This window comes from Rhinatrema bivittatum, chromosome 11 (genome assembly GCF_901001135.1).
Source record: "Rhinatrema bivittatum chromosome 11, aRhiBiv1.1, whole genome shotgun sequence".
Taxonomy (NCBI): domain Eukaryota; kingdom Metazoa; phylum Chordata; class Amphibia; order Gymnophiona; family Rhinatrematidae; genus Rhinatrema; species Rhinatrema bivittatum.
In genome coordinates, this window is record NC_042625.1 from 3,414,601 (window position 1) to 3,439,371 (window position 24,771).

The 24,771-nt window shown below is 46.5% G+C and overlaps 1 protein-coding gene across 5 annotated transcripts; it reads right to left on the bottom strand.

The window, feature by feature from the left end:
* Positions 1-205: 205 nt before the first annotated feature.
* Positions 206-16,800, bottom strand: BLOC1S3 (biogenesis of lysosomal organelles complex 1 subunit 3). Of its 5 annotated transcripts, XM_029571048.1 has the most exons (5): positions 16,552-16,799; positions 14,408-14,480; positions 8,179-8,422; positions 2,628-2,708; positions 206-1,432 (listed from the first exon to the last, which is right to left on the bottom strand). In XM_029571048.1, the coding sequence occupies exons 4-5, from the start codon at positions 2,658-2,660 to the stop codon at positions 845-847; spliced, it is 621 nt and encodes a 206-aa protein (XP_029426908.1). In that variant the 5' UTR covers positions 2,661-2,708; positions 8,179-8,422; positions 14,408-14,480; positions 16,552-16,799; the 3' UTR covers positions 206-844. The 5 variants fall into 5 exon arrangements, with proteins under 5 accessions (XP_029426908.1, XP_029426911.1, XP_029426907.1 ...); XM_029571051.1 differs by lacking the exon at positions 8,179-8,422 and having other exon boundaries at positions 16,552-16,800; XM_029571047.1 differs by lacking the exon at positions 14,408-14,480.
* Between the last annotated feature and the right edge of the window lie 7,971 nt (positions 16,801-24,771).

Genomic DNA, 24,771 nt, shown 5'->3' on the forward strand with positions numbered 1-24,771 from the left:
AAGTCCATTCAGTGCCACTGTCACAGCTATTTGAGCCTGCTTAGCGACAGAAAATAAGTACGGTACTTATTTTTGAGTAGCTAAAATCCACTTACCTGCAGATGACTCGTTTATTAGGATTTAACTATTTTTACCAACATATGAATGTAACCAGTTGTCACATTTATTAAAAAATTTACTCCTAAATTTATTAGCAACAAATTCCTCTTCATAAACTATTATTTTATTTTAGTCTATATACAACAGAGTCTTAGCTGACAAAAATGGAAATGCCTGACTCACTGTGACCCATGATACCCAGGAATCTTGGGGGGGAAAAAAAAAACAAAAAACTGCATATGCCCTCACTGTGACCTCTAATACAAAAGAGTAAGTGGAGAAGAGTGATGTGATCACTTACAAAAACGTATCTTTGACAAAAAGTTCTACATGACAATCCGGAGAATACCAGCAGAGAATCTGGGTAGAACTAATCCAGTTAGCTTTCATGTTTCCCAAAGTTAGCTCCTCATTGCCTTATGAACGGGTCTTAGTCCTGAAAGCCTGCACTATTAAGCATTCAATAGCATTATAAATGGTGTTATCTTCTTTACCCAAGTATTCTGGTGGTTTTCTTCCATATTATTCTTTTCTACATGACAACTAAACATGCTTGGGGTTTTCACAATGCACATGTCCAACTACCAAGAAAAGTGTACCTTCCTATTCACAGGATGCAATATGAATAGGAGACATATGTCCAATTACCAAGAACAGTGAGAATTGGGGATTCTTCTATGCTTAGAGATTCCCTTTAGTTTGTTATCCAAAAGCATTAAAGCATCTGTCACCATAGCTTTTCCCCTTATGCCTGTGGAGGATCCACCCGTATGTCCGGCAACAAATTACAGCTAGTGATGATGTCAATTTTCTCAGTAATGGTTCTCAGGTCATCAAGAATCAGGCGGATGCTGTGTGAGGCATTGATAATGCCACTCTGGGAATTGCTGAATTGGTTAATGATAGCCCACAGTTCCTTGGCAGCTGTCCAGTAGACCTGTTTAACGGTGCTGCTGACATCATGGTACAGACGGGCATTACTTTCTAGCAGCTTCTGCTGCACCAAGGTACTGTAGCGACTTTGATGATGGATAGGGAGGGTCAGCTTCTTTTCTTTTCCTATGGGAGATTTCTGCTCCTCATTTCGGATTACTATCAAAGGAGGGAGGGATGTCCCAATGGATTTAGTTATGTGGGTTATTTTACTGGGACTTCCTTCACCTTCATCATCTGTCTCGGATGCTTCACCAGGGACCTTCAAGCCAGCAGCACTGTTAAAAGCCCCCAGGGTAATAGATGAGAGATAAACTTCTTCTTCGGAGTCTGTTTCTGATGCCTCTCCTAGCACTACAGTCTGGTGTCTGCTAGCAGACATCTTCCTTGTTTCAGTCACCTGAAAAAGAATTAGCATACAGTAACAGCCCCATTTTTAAGTTAAACTAGACATTGAAGCCTCTCTCATTGAAACTACTGGTTTTCTCTTCCAACCTATTTACCCTTCAGACCCCAGTAGTAATGTTCCGATAACTGAACTTTCCTGCATACTATGACTTATTACACACATCCTGAGCCAGAAGAAAGTTGTCCTTGTGCATTACCCATTCAAGGAAAGTTACAATCTAATTCAACACTGACATTAGTAACAACTGTGATAAAAATTACTATAAAGACTCCCTCCTATAGCCCTAAGCTCTTTAGCCGTTCCTCATAGGGAAAGGCTAAAGATGTTATGGCTGTTCAGCTTGGAGAAGAGACAGCTGAGGGGGATATGATTGAGGTCTACAAATTCATGAAAGGACTTGAACGGGTAAATGTAAAATCGATTTACTCCCTCAGATAACAGAAGGACTAGGGGCACTCCATGAAGTTAGCAAGTAGCTCATTTAAAACAAATTGGATAAAATTCTTTTTCACGCGGTGCATAGTTAATCTCTGGAATTCATTGCTGGAGGATGTGGTTATGGCACTTAGTGTAACAGGGTTTAAAAAAAAGGTTAGAAATGTTCCTAGAGGAGAAGTCCATAAATTGCTATCAAACAATAAGGAATGCTAGCATGGGATCTATTTAATGTTTGGTACTTGCCATTTGTGATTTGGATTGGGCACTTTTGGATACAGGATACTGGACTTGAGGGACCCTTGGTCTGACTCAGTATGGCACATCTTATGTATTTATGTTGAATTTTGAATTACTTTATTACTCTACTTCCTCACTCCCTTTTTTCTTCTGTTCTCCAATGCATCTGCATTAGATTATCTTCCATTATACTGGCTCCTTATCCCTACTACCCCTTATCCTATCCCTTAAATGACCACTACAATCTCCCCATAATTCCACCCAAATCTTCTCCTATCCTGAACATGCCTCCTTGTGTTTCCCCTATGATCACTGTAACTATGACACTATAACAAAAATTAGACTATAAATCTGATTGTAATCCACCCTGAGATTGGCGTATAAAAACGTGGAATATCAAATAATAAACAAACAAGCAAACATATGCGCACACACTTATTGGTAGCTGAAGATCATTGGCAATGCTCCCATTTCCGCTTTCAAGGGGCCAATCCAAAAGGACTGTCCTCACCTTTCTCAAGTCAGTTTTATCTTCTTTCTCCATCTCTCATCTTCACCATGTAGTGGCTGAAAATCACCCTGGTAAGTAGTGCTGGTAAATTCCAGAAGCAGAAGAAAAGCAGAAATAAGAAGTCCAGTTATTCCAGCAATCCAGTTGCTTAAACAGACATTTAACTACTCAGCCACAAATGACATTGCTGTGCACCAAAGTGAGACAGGACTCTTACTGCACAACCACAAGGGAAATAGAAAAGAAAATGTATGTGTGACAGAGAAAGAATCAGAGGGTTAGAGGTGGCAGGGAAGAGATGAGTCACAGAGGACCAGGGGAAGGAAAAGCCTGTGAAAGGCTCTGGGCTTTCAACAAATACATAAAATAACTCATAAGGAACATATTCTCATCTGACTTTTCATCACAAGTTGGTCTTGTGCTTACACAAGACCAACTTGTCATGGAAAACAGAGTAAGGAGGATAAGTCACCAAGGCCTGGAGCTCACTGACCCTGCATGCTGATGCGTTAACCACCAAAAATATGACCTTCCAGGTCAAGTACTTCATGTTACAGGAGCAAGCAGCTCAAAGAGCTTTAATTAACTGAGCTAACACCACATTAAGGTCCCAAGACACGGCGTGAGGCCTTAGGGGAGGGTTCAATTGAAGCAGACCCCACATGAAACATACAATGGGCATGCCATCTACACCATGGTGATATGCGCCAATTACAATCAGATGAACTAAAGGAATAGGTCTTCAAGTCAGCCTCTGAGAGGTGTAGAATATAGTCAAGCAGTTTTGGTGGGGAGTAGGAGAAAGGATCTAGGGCCTTCTGCTCAAGCCACAAGGAAAATGGTTTTGGGATGAATTTAAATCTCCAGCAGAAAATATATTAGGGAAAGGAATTCCTCTTATACCAGAAATATGGTTATTGAATATACCTGCAGATAATCTGAATATGAATCAACAAAAAAAAAGTTACTAACATTTGTAGCTATAGCACGATTTATTGTAGCATTGAGGTGGAGAAGGGGAGATTTTCTCTCCACAAGATACAAAAGGAGGAACATGGAGACATCTGCAATATATGGATAAATTACCAGCTATTAGTAAGGATAAAATGCAGAAATTTTATGCTATTTGGGATCCATGTGATACTTGGGCTGTTTAATAAAAAAATGGTGTAGTTTCCTTTGGTTACCTTTTTGTGGGATCCCAGGGTAGGGGGAAGAAGAGATAGATTTAGTTCTAGGGATAACCTATTCCAATACTTCAGCATGGCATTAAACTTTGTATAATGTATAAAATCTTAACAATTTGAATTGTTGGTTAGTGGATGCTGATTTTTGATCTGTTATTGACAATTCAATAAAAAATAAGTAGTAGTTCAATCCTTAATTCTTCCATACATTGATTATTGCAATTCCCTGCTCTTGGACCTTTCAGATGTGTGTTTTTAAAACTTTTTTTATTTTTTAAAAGTAAAGTTTTATCTGAGTTTTTAATTGGACGTTATTCTGTATCAGCTCTTGAAATATTTGTAAGATTTTACTGTTATTGTTTATATTTCTTGATTTTATCTGATGTACTATGAGGAATGGTGGGCTTCTTTTTCCATTGTTGCACTGCATACAGTCTAGCTTGTTGCGCTTTCCAGTTCAGTTTTTATCTGCAGTTTTATACTTTATGGTCTCTTCTGCTTTTGGCGAGGGTCTGTGTGTGTTTTTCATGTGTAACTGAGGTGAGATATTTTGCTTACATATAGTTTTTGTGTAGGGATTGATACTGGATTTTTTTTTGTTTTCCTAAAAAGAAGATATAGTGGCATTTTAGGGCCTTGTATAATAATTTGCAATGTTGCTTTTTCATAGTGTGAGCGCTGTTAGTGCTGTTTTGATGTGGAAGCACTAACAGCACACCATAATGTATACTATATCATAATTCAGTTTACTCTTGGCTTTCTGAAGGCCCAGACCACACCAACTGCATGTCACAATAGGCTTAGTAACCTAAGATATACTCTTTGCTGCTATATCCTAATTAACACAGCCAAAATAGAGTTCACAGACCAGCAGAAGTGAGCCTGCTACAATTTGTTAAGCAAACATAGGCTTAATATTTCAATTTATTTATTTGTAGGGTTTTATATACCGTTATTCGCTAGAGCCATCATAACGGTTAACAAATCTGCAATTATCATCCAACATATGCAATTATCTTACAATCAAATGGAGTTAACATAGTAGTTGGGAACAGTAGGGTTTTGTGAACAATCAACATATTTTCTTAGTCATTGAATAACAGAATATTGCGGAGAACATTTTCAAAGAACTTAACGGATCAAGGCAGTGAGCAGGGAGGGGTAGAAAAGGAGGGTACATCAGGAGAGCATGAAGGAGGAGGATTATGCTTGCGAGTTCTGTTGAGTGCTGGGATGATCAGGTGTCAGATAGTTAGAGTTTGCGGAATAAAAATGTTTTTAGGTCTTTTTAAAATATTTTTTGGATGTGCTGGGTCCTCAATTCTATGGGTAGGGTGTTCCAAGTTTTGGGGGAAGCAATGGAAAATGCTCTCTCGCATAGTTGAAAGATGAGCGTCTCTTAAGGTGGGGATGTTTAGGAATCCTGTGTTGTTGGAGCGTAGGTTTCTTTGTGGGTTTTGGCCTTTTAGTCCATGAAGATCATTTAAGATTTTATGAATGATAGTCATAGATTTGTAGGTAATTCGTGCAGAAATAGGAAGCCAGTGAAGAGAGGTTAAAATGGGTGTAATGTGTTAGTTTCTTTTTTTTTCCGGTAAGGATTCTGGCAGCAGAGTTCTGCAGTATTTGGAGTGGTTTGAGGAATGATGAAGGGATTCCAATAAGTAATGAGTTGCAATAATCGAAGGTGGAGAAAATAAGCAGTTGGAGGACGGTTCTGAAGTCAGAAGGGTTGAGAAATGGCTTTATGTGTCTTAGGGTTAGTAGCTTGTGGTACCCTTCTTTCGTTTTATTTACAATGTGGGGTTTGAAAGAGTTCAGCATCGATGGTAACTCCAAGGTTCCTGGTATGGGTGGTAGGGATTATAGTTGTCATTTGTTTATCTAGGATTGTCAGGGGTGGCGTAGTTCGATTGGGTTTTTTATCCATGAGTATGATTTCAGTTTTGTCGAAGTTGATTATGAGTTTCAGGGAGTTTAGTAAGTGCTTGATTGAGATAAGTAGATCTGATTTTTTTTGTATGCGTCTTCAATTGAGTTTTGAATGGGAATTAGAAGCTGAATGTCATCAGCGTAGAGGAAATGTGAGATTCCATGATCTTTTAGTAGTTGGCAGATGGGTAGGAGGTAAATGTTGAAGAGGGTAGCGGATAAGGCTGAACCTTGTGGAACTCCAGTTCTGAGGTCAATCATTTTTGATGGGGTGGTGTTGATCACTACTTGGTATGAACAATCAGAGAGGTAGGACGAGAACCATTGTAATGTAGTACCAGAAAGGCCAATGTTTGACAGTCGTTCTAACAGTATATTGTGGTTTACTGTGTCGAAAGCGGCTGATAAGTCAAGGAGTATGAGTAGGTATTTTTCACCTTTGTCAAAGCCTCTGATGATAATGTCATTTAGGGAGATGAGGAGAGAGTCCGTATTTAGGTTTTTTCTAAATCCATATTGGGATGGATGTAGGATGTTGTTTGTCTCCAGATAATCATCTAGTTGAGTGTGTACAACTTTTTCAATGGTTTTGGCCAGGAATGAAAGGTTTGATATAGGGCGGTAGTTGGTGAGGATTTCTGGATCTAGGTTGTTCTTTTTGAGGATTGGGTTGATGATAGCAGATTTGAGGCATTTGGGGTAGTAGCCTTCAGTCAATGATAAGTTGACGATTTTGGTGATGGTTTTAGAAATGGTTGGTTCGATTGTTTTGAGGGAGGTTATTGGGATGGTGTCCAATGGATGGTTGGCTGGGTTCATTTTGTTTATTATAGTTCTAATTTCAAGAATGGAAGAGATGTCAAAGTTTGACCAGGATGAAGTTATCATGCTGTTGAGTTTGATGCTCTGGTTGTTGTTGGTTATGTTGGATTGGATGAGATGAGCTATTTTGTTGTTGAAGAAGTCCGCAAAGTCATCACTTCCATGTTTGGTGCATGTAGAATCTTGGGTGGTTTTGGTAAGTTTTTGAACTATTGTGAATAGCATTCTGGGGTTATGATGAAATTTGGAGAGTTTATTGGAGAAAAAATTCCTTTTTGCATTGTTGATGATATTTTTGTATTGAGTAAGGTTGTTCCGATAGTTATTTAGTGTGGTAGGGTTTTTGTTTTTCCACCATTCTCTCTCTTTTTTTCTGAGTAGACGTTTGGCAGTTCTGATATTTTCATTGTACCATTGGTTGTTGTGTTTGGACTGTTTATATTTTGTAATGGTGGGATTAATGTCTGCTACTTTTTTTGTGATATTTAGCCAAGATAAGATAGCATTATCGGCGTTAGATAGGTTGATGTTTATTAGTTCCGATTGAAGAGTTTTTTGTAGGAGATCTGTGTTAAATGGTGGACGGTAAGATATTACTTTTGGGGTGCTTTGAGGCGTTTTTAGGTTGAGGTTGGCGAGTAGTTCAGCTTGGATTAGGTGATGGTCAGACCAAGGTATTTCTTTAGTGTGCGTAGAGAAAGATTTCCAAATTTCAGTATTGATAAGGATGAGGTCAATTGTGTGGCCTGCTTTGTGAGTTGGAGATTGGATTATTTGTTTAAGATTTAGAGCTGAAAGTGCATCAATGATCGTTTGGCAGGTTTTAGATTGGGAGGGTAAGTTGAAGTGTATATTGAAGTCGCTAAGTAAGATGATGGGTTTGTTGAGGGAGATGTTATTTATTAGAAATTCAATTAGAGGTGAGCAGTTTTTCTCAAGTGCTCCTGGTGGAGAGTAGACGATGCATATCTGAAGTTTTGGTGAGTCATATATAGCAATTTCAAAAGGTGGAGGAATGGTAGATGGACGAAGTTTTAGCTGAAGGTTGGTTTTTTTTTTTTTTTAGATATAAGCATTAGGCCACCTCCTTTTTTATTTTTTCTGGGAATTGAAGAGATGTTGTAGTTCTGGTTGGATAGTTGGTTTATTAGGACGGAATCTGTGTTTTTTAGCCAGGTTTCCATGATTGCAATGAAATCTGGTTTGCAGTCGTTGAGTAGGTCATTGAATAGAGGGATTTTTTAAATTATTGAGCGAGTATTGATTAGTATGAATGAGAGAAGCATATAGCTTGAGAGTTGGATATGTGTGTTTTTGATGGAGGTTGGCTTTTTTACATTGTGTAGAAGTTTCGAAGAAGAGTGTTTTTTTTGTGTTGAGAGTTCCTTAGAAGAAGAGGGAGGGTTGATTGGAGAAGAGATCTTGTTCATTTTCAAGTTTTTTAGTGTTTGGAAGGAGCAGGAAGAGGAAGGTAGGCGTTAGAAGTGGGTAGGAATAGAGGGCTGCTTTGAATCGGCTGCTCGAAGGGGCGTGCAAAGGGGCCTGCTCCTTTGGACGCGCTCCTTCGGCGCACGGCGCCTGGGGTGAGTGTAAATTTAAAATTCACTCACCTGGCCCCTCTGCTGACGTCAGAGGGCTGGCTTAGCTGCAGGTCACGTGGTGTGGATTCCGATCAGAGGCCTTTCTGGTAGGCCTTGAGTGTATCCCCGTTGCTTGCTGTGATCTGGTGGGGGGAGGGCGTCCTGCGGTGTTTCCTCAGCTCAGGCAGCGAAAGCTGTGATGTTGTTCTGCTTTTTGTGAAGCCCCTGCGGAGCTTGCCTCCAGCTGGCTGTGCGAGGGGTTCGGCAGAGCTGGCTGCTTCCAGGAGAGGTGGTAAGTCGTGAGAAGCTTTTGAACGGTCATTATCATTTGAGTCTAGTCATTATAAAGTCCCACAAGAACTTTAGAATTTTTTTTTTTTTTTTTAATGCAAATAAGAACACATCTCATCTCAAGCATTGAGAGTATCTCCAAACACTAGTTGTGTATTGGAATTTCTGATTCAGGGGTAAAATCATCCACAGCATTAATCAAAGACAGCCATCTTGTCATTTCATATGGACTTGTGGGACTTTATAATAAATCCTAATTGACATAGCACAGGGGTCAGGAACCTTTTTGGCTGAGAGAGCCATAAACGCCACATATTTTAAAATGTAATTCCATGAGAGCCATACAATATGTTTAAAACTAAATACAAGTAAATGTGTGCATTTTATGTAAGATCACACTTTTAAAGTACAATAAGTCTCTGAAAATATTACACCAGGCCTTAAGACACCAATACATCTCCTATTAGGAAAACGGACCAAGTCAGGCTGCTATAGAGTCCTACACAGAAACTACACGCCAGCAGAAAACCTCACCTGAATCACGTGCTGTCCCTCACCTAACATAGAATAAAGAGACCAAAACGCATAACAAGAAGCATGCAGACAAAAACTGAATTGGAAACTGCAACAAGCCAGAGTCTCTGTATGCAGTGTAACAAAGGAAAAAAGAAACATCACACATCCTTATAAAACAAATCAAGAAATATAAAATCATCAGCAGTAAAACTGTACTAACAAAAAGAACATATTTCGAAACAGCTGATGAGTGGAATATCCAATAATTAAAAACTCATATAAAACATTTCCAGATACCAACAAAATATTTCAAAATAGCAGACACAAAGATCCAGTAATGAAAAATAATAAGGATACAAAAATTTTTTGCTCTGCATACCTGGGAACGTTTGATATCCAGGTGTCCTGAGATTGTTCTGAATTAGCAGGAGGTGGGGTGGTTTGCTTGGAACTTTCTCCTCTCTCAGTCACATACCAGCGCTCTCTCTCACACTGGCTCTCAATGACACACCTATACACACATGCTCTCAGTCACTCACATATACAAATGTTTTTTCTCTCTCACTTATATAGGCTCTTAATTACACATTTACACACATGCTGTCTATCTTTTCACGCTTACACACACACAGGCTTTCAATCACATAAATACATGCTGTCTTTTTCTCTCACACACAGACTCTCATTCACATGCTTACAAACATGTCCTCTCTTTCTCTCATTTACACACAGGCTCTCAATCACATACTCACATGCTCCCTCACCTAAATCAGCTCTCAATCACACAGACACACATGGTCTCTCTCTCTCATTTAAACACAGGCTCTCAATCACATACTCACATGCTCCATCACCTAAACCAGCTGTCAATCAGACACAGACACACATGATCTCTCTCTTACTTATACACACAGGCTCTTAATCATACATACACATGATCTCTCTCACACACAAAGGATCTCAATCATACACACATACTCTTTCAAACAAACAGGTTTTCAATTACAAACTTACACATACAGGTTCCCAATGGTAAACTTACATTCATGCTCTCTCTCTCACAGGCAGGATCTCAATCACAGACATACTCTCTTTCACATATACAGGCTCTCAATCATTCACATACATGCAATCTCTCACTCACACACACAGGATCTCAAACACACATGCTTGCTCGCTCATTCACTCTCTCTCTCTCCCCCCCCCCCCGGGAACTCGCGGCAGCAGCAGCCACCTCCCAACGCTAACCTCCTTCATTTTCAGCCCTCGCGGAGGCGAAGGCGGAGTCCCATCGGCCGCGGTTGAAGATTTTCATTTTCCTCCGAGCCGCGCTGCAGTCTTCTTCCCGCGCAGGCACCCGATGCTCTCCACTTCCTCTTCCGGGCCGCGGGAAGAAGAGAGCACCAGCGTGCTCTCTTCTTCCCGCGGCCCGGAAGAGGAAGTGGAGAGCATCGGGTGCCTGCGCGGGAAGACCCGCGCAGGCACCCGATGACTCCAGCGCTGGCACCCGGCTGACACCCGATGACTCCCGCGCAGGCACCCGGATGACTCCAGTCGGCGTGCTCTCTTCTCCTCCCCCCCGCGGCCCGGAAGAGGAAGTGGTGAGCATCGGGTGCCTGCGCGGAAGAAGAGACCACGCTAGTGTGGTCTCTTCTTCCCGCGCAGGCACCCGATGCTCTCCACTTCCTCTTCCAGGCCGCGGGGGGGGGGGGGGAGGAGAAGAGAGCACGCCGGTGCCGCTGACTCCAGCTGTCCTGCCGCGTTCCGCCCGGGCTGACAGCATTTTAAGCCCGGGCGGCGGAGGACCGGGGAGCAGCTGGGTCAGCGGGGAACCGCGAAGTATGGCGACACGTGTCTGCGAGCCAGATGCAGCCCTCAAAAGAGCCATATCTGGCTCGCGAGCCATGGGTTCCCGACCCCTGCCTTAGAGCAAGGGTGAGCAAACTGAGCCTCGCCCCCCCATCTATACAATTTGTTGGGTCACCCATCCACCAAAGTTAAGTGTTTATTGAACCATTTGCCAAAATTGCTCAAAATTCCAGTTTTGATTCTCTTCAGGTTACTAATAGGAGCAATCAGATACCCACAGACACAAAGAGAGGCTGATACCACACCACATCCAGACAGGCACTTCACAGTAACAGCAGCACAAACTCCTTCCACTGCCAGACAAAACCTACAAAAGAGACACTCAAAAATCTATACAGCAAACTTATAACCGTAGTAACACCAAGAACTCAACATGTGAAAAAGCAACACTGTAAATATTACAGAGTCCCAGAATACAAATACACCACCTACCGGGGAAAGAAAACAAATCAGATTGCTCTAGATCTCTACACAGACACTACACTATAGCAGAATCTTTCATCTTGGTCACACACAGGGGCTGAGGCAATATGCGGAGGTACTGTTAACGAGCAATTAGACATGGGTAAAATAGGTGCTAATCAATCCCCTAATGCAATAAGAGGACTAGCACCTATTGCAGAGTGAATGAGCCTATTACTCATTCACTAACGCCTGCCTGGAGCAGGCAGGTACATGAAGTACAGAAAAGCAGAAAAAATGCTTCTCTGTACTTTTTTTTTTGCTTTAAAAAATGAACACAACTTGGCAGACCACCAAGTTATGAAGACCAACGCCAGTAATCTCGGCGGCCTTCATTACTGGCAGACACGCAGCCACGGCGGGTCGCACTAGGAAGGAGTCGCTAAGATCACGCAAGCAACCTTAGCGCCTCCTTCCTAGCATGACCCCTAATTTAAATATTGCATGGTGCCCCCCCCCTTTGGGGCACCATGCGTGCGCTGAGAGTGGGCGCTGACTGTTCAGTGCCCGCTTTCTACGCGCCTTTATTGCATCGGCCTCACAGAGCAGAAACAGACCCTCATCAAATACAGAATAGAGGATCACAAATTAAAACCAGCAATATGCAGACAAAAACTGAAATGGAAACTCCAAGAAGCCAGACTGTCTACAGTTTAACAATGGGAAAACAAAACCACCATGCCTCAAAACAATAAAATCAAGAAACAAACCATTATAGTAGTTGAATCATACTAACAAAATAATATTTTAAAAAACTTACAAACAGAACATCTATTAAAGCATATACATTTTTTTTTCAATTTCCCAAGCACTCAAAATATTTCTAAACAGCACACATAACAAATAACATCCAATAATTAAAATAGAGGAGGATATTTAAAAAACACCAACCCTGCTGTCTGTACCTAGGAACTTTATTTCCAGTCACATGTTCATTCTCACACATACACACACTGTCATACACAGGCTCTAAGTCCCTTCCCCTACATGCACACAAAAGCTCTTACTCACCCAGATTCCCTCATATACGTTCACATTGCTTTTCTGTTACACAACTGCTAAGAAAAATGTATACTTTTGTAAACTGTTGTGATGGCTCTACCGAATGACAGTATATAAAACTCAACAAATAAATAAATATACACCCCCCCCCCCCCAGATCCCCTCAGGCAAGCACAAGCACTCATTCTCACACCCCCCCCCCCCCGGGGCAGGCACCCATTCTCTCTTACGCACACTGATCCTCCCCCCCCCCCCGGGCAGGCACCCACCCATTCTCTCTCTCACGCACACTGATCCCCCCCCCCCCGGGCAGGCACCCACCCATTCTCTCTCTCACGCACACTGATCCCCCCCCCCCGGGCAGGCACCCACCCATTCTCTCTCTCACGCACACTGATCCCCCCCCCCCGGGCAGGCACCCACCCATTCTCTCTCTCACGCACACTGATCCCCCCCCCCCCCCCCCCGGGCAGGCACCCACCCATTCTCTCTCTCACGCACACTGATCCCCCCCCCCCCCCCCCCCCCCGGGCAGGCACCCACCCATTCTCTCTCTCACGCACACTGATCCCCCCCCCCCCCCCCCCGGGCAGGCACCCACCCATTCTCTCTCTCACGCACACTGATCCCCCCCCCCCCCCCCGGGCAGGCACCCACCCATTCTCTCTCTCACGCACACTGATCCCCCCCCCCCCCCCCGGGCAGGCAACCCACCCATTCTCTCTCTCACGCACACTGATCCCCCCCCCCCCCCGGGCAGGCACCCACCCATTCTCTCTCTCACGCACACTGATCCCCCCCCCCCCCCCCCCCCCGGGCAGGCACCCACCCATTCTCTCTCTCACGCACACTGATCCCCCCCCCCCCCCCCCCCCCGGGCAGGCACCCACCCATTCTCTCTCTCACGCACACTGATCCCCCCCCCCCCCCCCCCCGGGCAGGCACCCACCCATTCTCTCTCTCACGCACACTGATCCCCCCCCCCCCCCCCCCCGGGCAGGCACCCACCCATTCTCTCTCTCACGCACACTGATCCCCCCCCCCCCCCCCCCGGGCAGGGCACCCACCCATTCTCTCTCTCACGCACACTGATCCCCCCCCCCCCCCCCCCGGGCAGGCACCCACCCATTCTCTCTCTCACGCACACTGATCCCCCCCCCCCCCCCCCCGGGCAGGCACCCACCCATTCTCTCTCTCACGCACACTGATCCCCCCCCCCCCCCCCCCCGGGCAGGCACCCACCCATTCTCTCTCTCACGCACACTGATCCCCCCCCCCCCCCCCCCCCCCCCGGGCAGGCACCCACCCATTCTCTCTCTCACGCACACTGATCCCCCCCGGGCAGGCACCCACCCATTCTCTCTCTCACGCACACTGATCCCCCCCCCCCCCGCGGGCAGGCACCCACCCATTCTCTCTCTCACGCACACTGATTCCCCCCCCCCCCCCACCCATTCTCTCTCTCACGCCACACTGATCCCCCCCCCCCCGGGCAGGCACCCATTCTCTCTCTCACGCACACTGATCCCCCCCCCCCCCCCGGGCAGGCACCCATTCTCTCTCTCACGCACACTGATCCCCCCCCGGGCAGGCACCCATTCTCTCTCTCACGCACACTGATCCCCCCCCCCCCCCCCCGGGCAGGCACCCATTCTCTCTCTCACGCACACTGATCCCCCCCCCCCCCCCCGCGGGCAGGCACCCATTCTCTCTCTCACGCACACTGATCCCCCCCCCCCCCGCGGGCAGGCACCCATTCTCTCTCTCACGCACACTGATCCCCCCCCCCCCCCCCCCCCCCCCCCCCCGCGGGCAGGCACCCATTCTCTCTCTCACGCACACTGATCCCCCCCCCCCCGCGGGCAGGCACCCATTCTCTCTCTCACGCACACTGATCCCCCCCCCCCCCCCCCGCGGGCTGGCACCCATTCTCTCTCTCACGCACACTGATCCCCCCCCCCCCCCCCCCCGCGGGCAGGCACCCATTCTCTCTCTCACGCACACTGATCCCCCCCCGGCAGGCACCCATTCTCTCTCTCACGCACACTGATCCCCCCCCCCCCCCGGGCAGGCACCCATCCATTCACACCCACAAGCTTCCATTCATATACATACACACCCCGAAGGCAGGTCCCCTGTTTCGCCGGCAGCCAGGCTCTCTCATTCCTGCAGTCGCTGTCACCGCCGCATGGCTGTTGGGGAAGAGCCAATCGCTTGTCACTGCTTCTGGCACTAAAGTCCTTTCTGCTGCCTCCGACTCCTCCGTGTAGGCCCCGTGAAATAAAATTGGCAGGACTAGCACTTCCTCCACGCTGATCTCCTGCAACGCGAGATCAGCACCGAGAAACTGCTACTCTCACAAGTTCTACTACCGCGGGTCTGCACAGACTACGCTGCCCATGAAATCCTCTTTCTGTTTTTCGGCCACCGGTGGGATCGGGTTCACCAACGGCGGCATGCACCCTCCCCCACGGTACATTTTCTGCACCCCTCCCCCCCCCCAGTTTGCGTACCCCTGGCCTTAAAGGATTAGATAAGGATGCAAGTAAATAGCTGGCAGTTGGATCTGATGGTGACAGAACAGGATAGGGTCAATCAGCAGGGATTAAGGGTGGGGATATAATAAAGGGAAGGCACAGACTAAAGGGTGTCAACAGGAAAGGAGTGCAATTTCATTTAATTTTAACTTTCTACTCCACCTTTAGTGGCTGGACAGCCACTTTAAAGAGGTTTGCAATAGCTGAAAAGTAGACTGAAGTTACAGTAGGTGAAACGTAGGTGTTAAATGCCAGGTCACAATAAACAAAACATGAGGAAGGTTCAGTTTTGTCAGATGAGCGGTTTTCACACCTAATTGAGCTAATTTTTCTGAGCATATGTAGGAAATTGTTTTCCTTTTTTTGGCTGCAGGATTTTGGGTGTGTGCAGTTTTTGGGGCTTCTTTCCCTAAGGGGGCTGCAGTAGCTGGAAATAATATTTCTATTGGGCTTTGTCTCTTCCTGACAAACTGGTGCCAGCTTGAAGCTTAAGGGTGAAATGGAGGAAGTTGCACCAGGGGATGGAAAGGGGAAGTGAGTATCGGACAGCTTAACTTTGCTCAATTTAGAGAGTCAAAGGGATGAATATTACAAGTGGACACTTCTGTCTGTCTTACTTCTCCCATCAAAAGAAGATAGACTAAATACAGCAAATGGCTTATTCTTAGTAGATGTGGAGAGCCTTTGACCAGGGATTATCCATAACAACGAGTATGGCTTTTTCTGTGCTGTGGCAGGTGGCTGTCTCTTACAGTTCAGGCTCTCTCGTGGGGCAGTAATGGGTGGCTGTGAGCTCCCCGACAGGCTTCCACCTGCATTGCCATGTCATATGGCAAAATAGTGCTATTAGTTTCACTCAAAAATATAGCACTATTTTCAATGCTAAAGGTAATAGTTGCCTTATAATACACTGTCATGCTAACAGTAACACCTTATAAATGAGCCCCAGACTATTCTATCCAAGAGCAATCAACAGTGCCCCAGTACAGATCTATAGCAATCAATATAACTGCATTGGGTTCTGCCATGTCTGGGATCCCAAGTGGGTCAACTGTGAATTGCTCTGAAGACAACTTGCATCACTTTTGTTTTTGCTACTTTCACCCTGCTCTGCCATATCATTGCCACCCCGCGGAGCTTGAAAGAAAAAAAAAAAAAGGGCTGCTTGTTTTACTACCCCTGAGCTGGAACAGAACAGCAGTATTTCATGGGGGATGGGTTTGAGTCCCTAACCTGGACTTACTTCTAAAACATTTTGAATGGCGCAGCTCTGCACAGATCTCCGAGGAACCTTATGTTATGGGAACACTAAACATGAGGACCTTGATTTTTAGACTTTTCTAGCAATATTTTTTAGAATTTTTTTTATACATACATTGTTAACTTTGAAAATTTGCATGCAATGCAGGAATTTGTGTAAAATCATGAAAATAAAAATGGTTTTGCAAAACTTTTGAGCTTTGGGCTAGATTTAGTGATTGATTGGGCTCCAAAACGTTTGGCATCTGGCAACCCTGAAAGTTAGCCCGTTATGACAAATAGCATAAAACAAAAAGGAAAAAGGTTAGGCATGACTTATGGGTAGGAGGACGAAAGAAGCTTTACGTGTGAAAGAGGAAAAGGACACCAAGAAGGCAAAGTGAAAGAAGAGAAAAGGAGCGGGAGATGTATGAAGAGAGCAAGGTCAGCGGGGGGACAAGAACTGGGTGGAAATGATTATACTTACATTGTAATCCGTGTTGAATATTTTTATAATTATGAAATATAAATGACTGGAGAAGTTCCTCCCAGAACAATATACCCCTGGAAGAAAGATATCAAGAAAAATTGCGCCGTATTTTGTCCTTCGGTCGGCGAGTAGCTCTTTTCACCTGAGTAGACATCAGGTCACTACCGGAAACGGAAAGAGAACAGATCACGGGGGCGCGAGCCGTCTCCCTCCGGACCCTCCCTAACTCCTGATTGGTTGGAAGGCGGCTGAGCTGGGAGGGCGATGCCTGTTCTGCAGCTTTTTCTCACCCAGTCTTGCCTGACGTACGATCAGTAAATCCGAAAACTGACAAAAATGTGTTACGCTTAACATTCTGTACAGCTGCAAAGCAACAATTTCATTATTCACGCCGGCCCCTCCGCTTTTCATTTTCGATCCTGGATTCCTCTTCAGCCAATCTGCTGATCCCGAATCAGTCCCTCGATTTACTGTGGGGCGCAGCATAGGCAGCGCTTGCTCTCCTGCTTAATAACTTAATAATCGCTGACCTAATTTGATAATGCTAGCAGCTAATTCTTTTCTCCTGATCGGAAAGATAAACATGAAAGGCAGGAACGTTTGATACTGAAAACAAAAAGGCAGTTTTCTATCAGAACAAGCCAACTAGAAGCATTGGATTGCACCTTCTTTCCTCCATCCCCTTGACTGAATTTAAAAATAACAAAAAAGGCTCAACATCTTTAAGCAAACTGACTCCTAAGCAACAGCATGAGGACTAGTTTACATTCCAAAGTTAAGGCGGAGCGAGCATGTCTTGCTCCGCCGAGGTTAAGAAGGACATAAGAACATAAGAACATGCCATACTGGGTCAGACCAAGGGTCCATCAAGCCCAGCATCCTGTTTCCAACAGTGGCCAATCCAGGCCATAAGAACCTGGCAAGTACCCAAAAACTAAGTCTATTCCATGTTACCATTGCTAATAGCAGTGGCTATTCTCTAAGTGAACTTAATAGCAGGTAATGGACTTCTCCAAGAACTTATCCAATCCTTTTTTAAACACAGCTACACTAACTGCACTAACCACATCCTCTGGCAACAAACTCCAGAGTTTAATTGTGCGTTGAGTAAAAAAGAACTTTCTCCGATTAGTTAACATGGGCACAAGTGGCAGGGAGCATAGGGAGGAAGGGGGTGAGGTAACCGATGGCAATGACAACAATTTTAAATTGGTGCATTGCCATTGGTTGCCCAGCAGCTAAGAAGAATTTTAGGTGCGATTTGAGGCAGTTGGGAATCAGCAGCGAAGCAAGCAGCAGATTTCTACTTTTGCTCCGTTGGTGATTTCTGGCTGTCTCAATTTTTTGTTGGTCGTTTTTTGAATTTTTACTGTGGCGCGATTCCCGTTTTTTTCGGCGCCATGAGAAGAGCTAGGGCCAGGTCGGCGGCTCCCCACCCCAGGGCGACCTCCAATCGCTTGCAGGCGAAGGCTGGCAGCGTGGTACAGGTCCCGTACCCAGCCCATTCCCCTGGCCGGGCAGCGGTAAGTTTGCCCCAGTATAGGGCTCTGCAGAGCGCAGCAGCTGCTGCCAATGGCCAGCATCCTGCCCCCACAGCACGTTTCCTTCCGCGGGATTGCCTTCCCCCCCCCCCGACTCGGGCAAGAGCGGTCCCGAGCCGGCCGATGCCCAGCCCCCCTTGTCCCCAGCCTTTTTTGACCACGCTCCGCTCACTTCCTCTCCGCAGGGGGTGGCCGCCGATATTTTCATTGACGCGCCAGGCAGGTACTTGGGGCACTCGCTGGGCCTACCGGCGGGGCCCGGGCACGCAAAGCCGCGTTTTCGCCAACAAGGATCCCCTGGCCTCCCAAGCGGAACTTCACGCGGTCTCTGCCGCCCCCAGTAGACAATGTGTTCTGCGAGGCTAGCGCAGGCCCAATCCAGCAGCGGCGGCTCGGAGGGAACCGCGTTTGAGCAAGGCCCAGTGGAGTGGGGGGCGGAGCTGAGAGCAAGGGGTGGCAACATGCCCTTTTTAGGTGAGCCTCCGCTCCCTATGCGCCCTGCTCTTCCTGAGGGGCAGCAATTGTGGCAGTGTGCAGGGAGGGTAAGAAGGGGAAGCAGCCAGTCAGTAGACAGGCGGGAGGGGCGAGGGAGCATGGAGCAGCTGGTGCGGGGGAGAGCCCACTTCCATCCTCATGCCTCGGCCCTTCGGCCCCGGACAGAGAGGGAGTGAGGGGAGGCCTCACAGCCACCTTGATTGCAGACATCCTGGGTCACTATGTGGGTTCCCGATTCGGAGGCTCCCAGCTGTATTTGGCACCAGCGGAGGGGGTATAGAAGGAATCGAGGGTTGGCAACAGGAGGTAGGAGGCCACATTGGGGAGGAGGTTTTTCCTGCAGGGGCTTGGATTAGGGGCGAGCCCTGGGGGGAGGGAAGGGAGTGGGGTGCCCCACCGGCAGCTTTTCGAGGTTCAGCATCGTGCCCCAGCGGCTTCGTGAATAGGCAGGGGGTGGACGGGGTGGGTAGATCTTTCACAGATGCGAAGGACGTGGAGGTCCCAGGGACATCGCGGCAAGAGGCTTGGAGAGAGCAGGAGTTTCAGGCGCAGTGAAGGGGACCCGAGGACCAAACAGACAGCGTTGACGGGGTGTACAGCAGAACCATGGAGCAGCGGTGCGTCAGGAGTTCCGGAAAGCGGTGCATCTGGAGAGGGAACAGGTACGACAGCTGGGGTGGTAGTGCGTGTAAGTAGAGGATATGCGAGGAAGAAAAAGAGGGCTCGGGCCAGCAGTTCTTCTAGCTCGTCTTCATCATCTACGAGCTCAAGTGACTTAGGTCCGGGTCAGTGCTCAGCCTTAGCAGAGGGCCAGAGACAAGACATGGGGCACCCGGCATTGGCTTTCTTAACCGAATTGTGGGAGGAGGTGCCCAAGCTCTTAGTTAAGTGTAGCCGTAGGCATAAATTTGTAAATATATTCAAGTTGTTAGAGGGTAGATGAGGCGGACGAAAAGACAAAAAGAAGGCCAAAAAGAAAAACAAGAGACGGGGCTGGCTCAAAAATTTCAAAGAATATAGTCAACTGGGTTCAGGTTTTTTTGCGCCTGGCCAGCGTGGTTAGTCATTTTGATCCCACTCAGTTCAGGGCTTTGCTGTCATACGCTAACAACATTCTCGGGGCATTCAAGGATTAAGAAGGTTGGGCTTGGCTCAACTACGATGAGAAGTTCCGCGACAAAATGGCAGGGAACAAATTTATGTCCTGGGGCCTGCAGGACATTCATCTGTGGCTTACTCAGATGACGAACAAGGGACTAAGCGCCAGCAGAAGTGCAGGGGCGGAGGGAGGCGCGAGCGGTGGCACAGCAGGGTACAGGGTTGGGGGGAGTAAGGGTGGTTCCTTTTGAGGTTCAGGAATTATCTGCAAGATTGAACCAGGAAGCAATGCTACCGGGAGTGGGTCGGAACTCTGTTGGAGGTTCAACAAGCTTATGTGTTTGTTTCCCGAATGTAAATTCAGGAACACTTGTGCCTCATGCGGCGGTGCCCTTCCAGCCAATAAGTGCTCGCAAGGACAGGTTACTGCCCTTTCCAAAGCAGTAAACTATGAAGTACTGTATCAAAAGTCAGAGTCACCGATCGAGCTCTCAGATTTAAAAGAGAGTTTGCGGTGTTACCCAGACTTAGCTGTTGTTTCCTTGTTGAGCATGGGGTTTAGTTTTGGTTTTCTTATCCCATATGAGGGTCCGGGGAGCGGGGGAAGAGTGAGGAATTCCAGATCAGTTTCTAGAATGGCGGCAGTAGCACGTGAAAAGTCACAGGAGGAAATCCAATTGGGGAGGGTGGTGGGGCCTTTTGATGCTCGACCTTTTGAAAGGATGCATTTATCGCCATTGGCGGTCATCCCAAAGAAGGTGCCGGGTAAGTTCAGGTTGATCCTGAATTTATTGTATCCGGAGGGATAGTCAGTAAACGACTTTATCCCGCAGTGAGAGTGTATGGTGAAATATGCTGTCTTCGATGAGGCGATAGCTTTGGTGGGCAGCGCTGGGCCCAGGGCTTTGCTAGCCAAAGCGGATATAGAATCTGCTTTCAGGCTTCTACCTATTAACCCATTGAGTTTCCCCCTATTGGGTTTTTATTTTGAAGGACGTTATTTTGTCGACCACTGTTTGCCCATGGGTTGCGCTATTTCATGTGTGCTCTTCGAGGCTTTTAGCACTTTCATCCAATGGGCCACGATGTGGTACAACGGTTGCGAAGCCATTACTTAGATAATTTCTTGTTTGTTGGGCCAAGCGGGTCAAGTGTCTGTCAGCGTCAGTTAACAGGTTTCTTGGAGGTAGCTAGGTCCTTAGGAGTGCCCATCGCAGGACAAAATGGAGGGGCCGGTCAGTACGCTTACTTCCTTAGGGATTGAATTGGATTCAGTAGCTATGGTGTCGCGGTTGCCGTTGGAGAAGATTATTAAGTTGAGAGAATTAGTAAGGCTGGTCCGAGGATCGGTTAAAGTGACCCTGAAGCAGATGCAATCCTTGATCGGTTCCCTCAACTTTGCATGCCGGGTTATACCGATGGGTCGGGCGTTTATCTGCAGGCTGTCAGCCAGAACGGTTGGGGTAAGGGCAGGTCTTCATTTTATCCGTGTTACGCAAGTGGTAAAGGAAGAATTGGGGGTTTGGGAGGGTTTTCTAGATTCTTTTAATGGAGTGTGCATGATGCAGGAGGCCAAGATATCAAACGAGGTCTTGGAACTGTTTTCTGATGCAGGCGGGGCAACTGGTTTCGGTTTATACTTCCAGGGGCAGTGGTGCATGGAACGATGGCCCGAGGAGTGGGTGTCCGAGGGGTTAACGAGAAATATAACATTCTTGGAGCTGTTCCCTATAATAGTGGAGCTAACGATTTGGGGGAAAGGGTTGCAGATTAAAAAAGTAGTGTGGTGGTGCAATAATTTAGGGGTGGTTCAGGTGGTCAACAAGCAGTCTGGCAAAGTGTTCTAGGGTGTCGGTGTTGCTTAGGGAAATGTCCTTCCTATGCATGCAATGGAATGTAACGTTACGGGCGAGGCATATGCCCGGTAACATGAATTTGATTGCCGATGCTCTTTTTGTTTCAAGTGGGACGTCTTCAAGGCCGAGGCTCCTCAAGTGAGATTGCAGGGAGAGACTTTCCCAGAGCATCTTTGGCAACTTGGCAGGAGGACACGTGGAACTTGATCCGACCGTCCTTGGCACCGGCTACTTGGAGATCTTATTTGGCAGGCAGAGGAGCGGCGGCTCGCTTTTTGCAGACTTTGGGGTGGAATGGGGGGTAGTGTGGGAGGGCGATACAGTAGTTTATTTTGTGGGCAAAAGGGGTGGGTTACTCATTGTCAGAAACTGGGGGGGGTTGGGAAAACCCGATTAGCAGTTTTCTGGTGGGTCAAGTTTTGGGGAGATGGAGTAGAGGGTATATTGAGCAGGGGGATAAACGGAAACCGATCCGGTATTTAGACCTGTTGAAAATAGCGGAGCACTTGGTGGTGATGTGTCGGTCTAGGTACGAGGATTTGCTGTTCCGAGTTGTGTTCTCCTTGGCATTTTTTGGAGCATTGAGGATCAGCGAATTGGTCGCCAGATCCAAGGCAAGTAAGGATGGGGTGGGGTTGAGGGCCCAAGATGTTTGGGTTTATGAATACTGTGTGACATTGGGTATTCGGAAATCCAAGACAGATAAAAAAGGAAAGGGGTTTTGGATTTCCTTGGTGCGGGTGCATGATGAGCTTGTTTGTCTGGTGCAGAGCGCGCAAGCTTTTATACAAGTTCGGCCGGAAACTGGGAGTTTCTTTTTAGTTCACGAGGACGGTTTACCGTTAACCATTTTCCAATTTGCTCGGGTGCTACAATGGGTGGTGGACGACTTAGGGTGGGAGGCGAGGAGGTACTCGCCTCATTCCTTTCGGACAGGTGCAGCAACTATGGCGGTGGAGTTGGGGTGGTCTGCTCGGTGGATTTAAACACTCGGATGTTGGAAGTCAGCAGCTTTCCAGTCTTATGTGCGGAAGTAAAAAATCAAGAGGGGGGGGTGGAGGGGTCCTTACTGACTTGGCTAATCCAGTTCTTTGCAGACACGGCAGGGGTTGCATCTAATTGGAAATGTGTCTGGGTCGTGGGCCATTCTTTTGTTCACAGTGCACAGCGAAGAGCGGCGAAAAGGCCTTACGGCGAACATTTGAATTTGAATACTAGTTGGTGGATTGTGCGTTGGTTCGGAAGACGGGGTACGAGATGGGGGGAGTTGCTTTCTTTCCTCCAAGGGAAAGTTAAATATGGGGTGTGTCACGGCTAATGATTGTTCATTTGGGGGGAAATGACATTGGTAAAGTGTCATGCCGTGAGTTGGTGGCAATTATACGAAAAGATTTGGCCAGTATTATAAACAGAATGCTGGGTACGAAGGTGGGTTGATCCGATATTATAGTTCGGATCACGCACCGGACGGAGCCCTTATGGCGTAACGGTGTCAAAAAGTTGAATTGCCAAATTGGCAAATGGTTGATTCAACAGGGTGGTTTTTGGGTGCGGCATACTTGGTCGTGGGAAGTATTGGGAGGTTTATTTCTAGGTGATGGGGTACATCTTTCTGACATTAGAATGGACTTATTCAACAATACCCTGGAGGAAGGATTCGAGCAACAACTGCATTAGATGGTGGCCGCAGTGGGGGAACAAAGGCAAACTGGTTGCCTTTGTTTGTGACGGAAAACCCGAGCCCTAAGTTGTAATGTATTGGATTGGATTGTGAAGGACATTGGAGGGGGGGAAATGCTCGTGTAGTTTGGGGCTGCTACATAGGAAGGCCTAAAGAGCAAAGGGGGGGGGGGGGGGCGATGCTGGCCGCATGCTTACCCTCGCTGGTGCCGTGATGGCGTAAGAGATGGGGGAGTGTCAAAGTAGTCTTACCATTGGGACGCAATGGTAAGTGAAGAGGGGCACTATGGAGGAGGGGGAGGGGGATTATGTTTTGGTGTTATGTATAATAAGTTTTGGGGCTCGGGTTGTGTTTTATAATAAATGGCGGCCTTGGTTTAAAGCCACATTGATGTTCCTGTGTTTTGTACAGGGAGAGGGGGGTACATGGGGAGCGAGCTGCTGGTCTTGCTTCCCTATGATAGTGAGGTTATCCCTTGTAAGTTCTGTTTAGGGTTGTAACTGAGGCTCGGACAAATTATCCCGATTCTTCATTTCTATCCTCTAGCCAAGAGTTAGGCAGCTCTGGTTTTCAGAATATCTCTTTGCCTCAAATGCAAATATATCTCATGCATATTTGTTGTAGATGGCCTGAAACTAGACCTGTCTGTGGCACTCTAGGTTCGGAGTTGCATACTCTGGCTCTAGTCATTAGGGATTCTTTGTTTATCTCATGCACTTTTGAATTCTATTACCATTCTTGTTTTCACTACATAAAGTAGAGTGGCTGTCGTGTTAGTCCACTTGAATGCACAGAAATAAAGGGTATGGTCCCACAGGTCTAGAGAAGGGTAGATTGGGATCCTCTTCATAAAAATGGTATTAGAGAGAAGATTGGAAACTATGTGCCAGTTAGTCTTACCTTGGTGGTGGGGGGGAAACTGATGGGAGACTCTTCTGAAGGAAAAGATAGTGAACTATTTACAATCTAGTGGATTGTAGAATCTGAGGCAGCATGGTTTCTACCACAGGCAGATTGTATCAAACAAATCTCAATTTCTTTGGATAACTAGAGAATTAGATTTTATGTATTTAAAATTTTTTCTATACCGTCGTTAAGTTAAATACCATCACAACGGTTTACAGAACGGCACGATAAAGAGAAATATAGTTGGTATAGATTACAAATTACTCGTGTGCCATCATAAAACGGTAACAATGTAAAATAATAAACTAGGTGTGTAAGTTAAACCTGATTGTTAGGAATAAATTAGGCAGTTTGATTTTAACATTAATATGCTTATGTAGGTTACTAAAAACTTCTAGCTTGGTGCATCCTTATCGCTCAACTATTTTTCTCCTTATCTTTATCTTTATAAAATGCTTGTTTAAAAAGCCAGGTTTTCAGATTAGTTTTGAATAATTTCAGATTTGTCTGTAGTCTTATTTCGAGTGGCATGGTATTCCAGAGTACAGGACCAGCCAGTGCCAGTGCTCTTTCCCTTACTTGCGTGAGATGTGCTGATTTGACAGCGGGGACAGTTAGTAGAGCTTTATTTGCAGATCTC

Excerpts from the sequence above, each read along its gene's own strand:
- BLOC1S3 (XM_029571051.1), bottom strand. The coding sequence starts at position 2,660 with ATGGAGAAAGAAGATAAAACTGACTTGAGAAAG. Across the intron at positions 1,433-2,627 it reads ATAAAACTGACTTGAGAAAG|GTGACTGAAACAAGGAAGAT; the intron begins GTGAGGACAGTC and ends ATTCTTTTTCAG.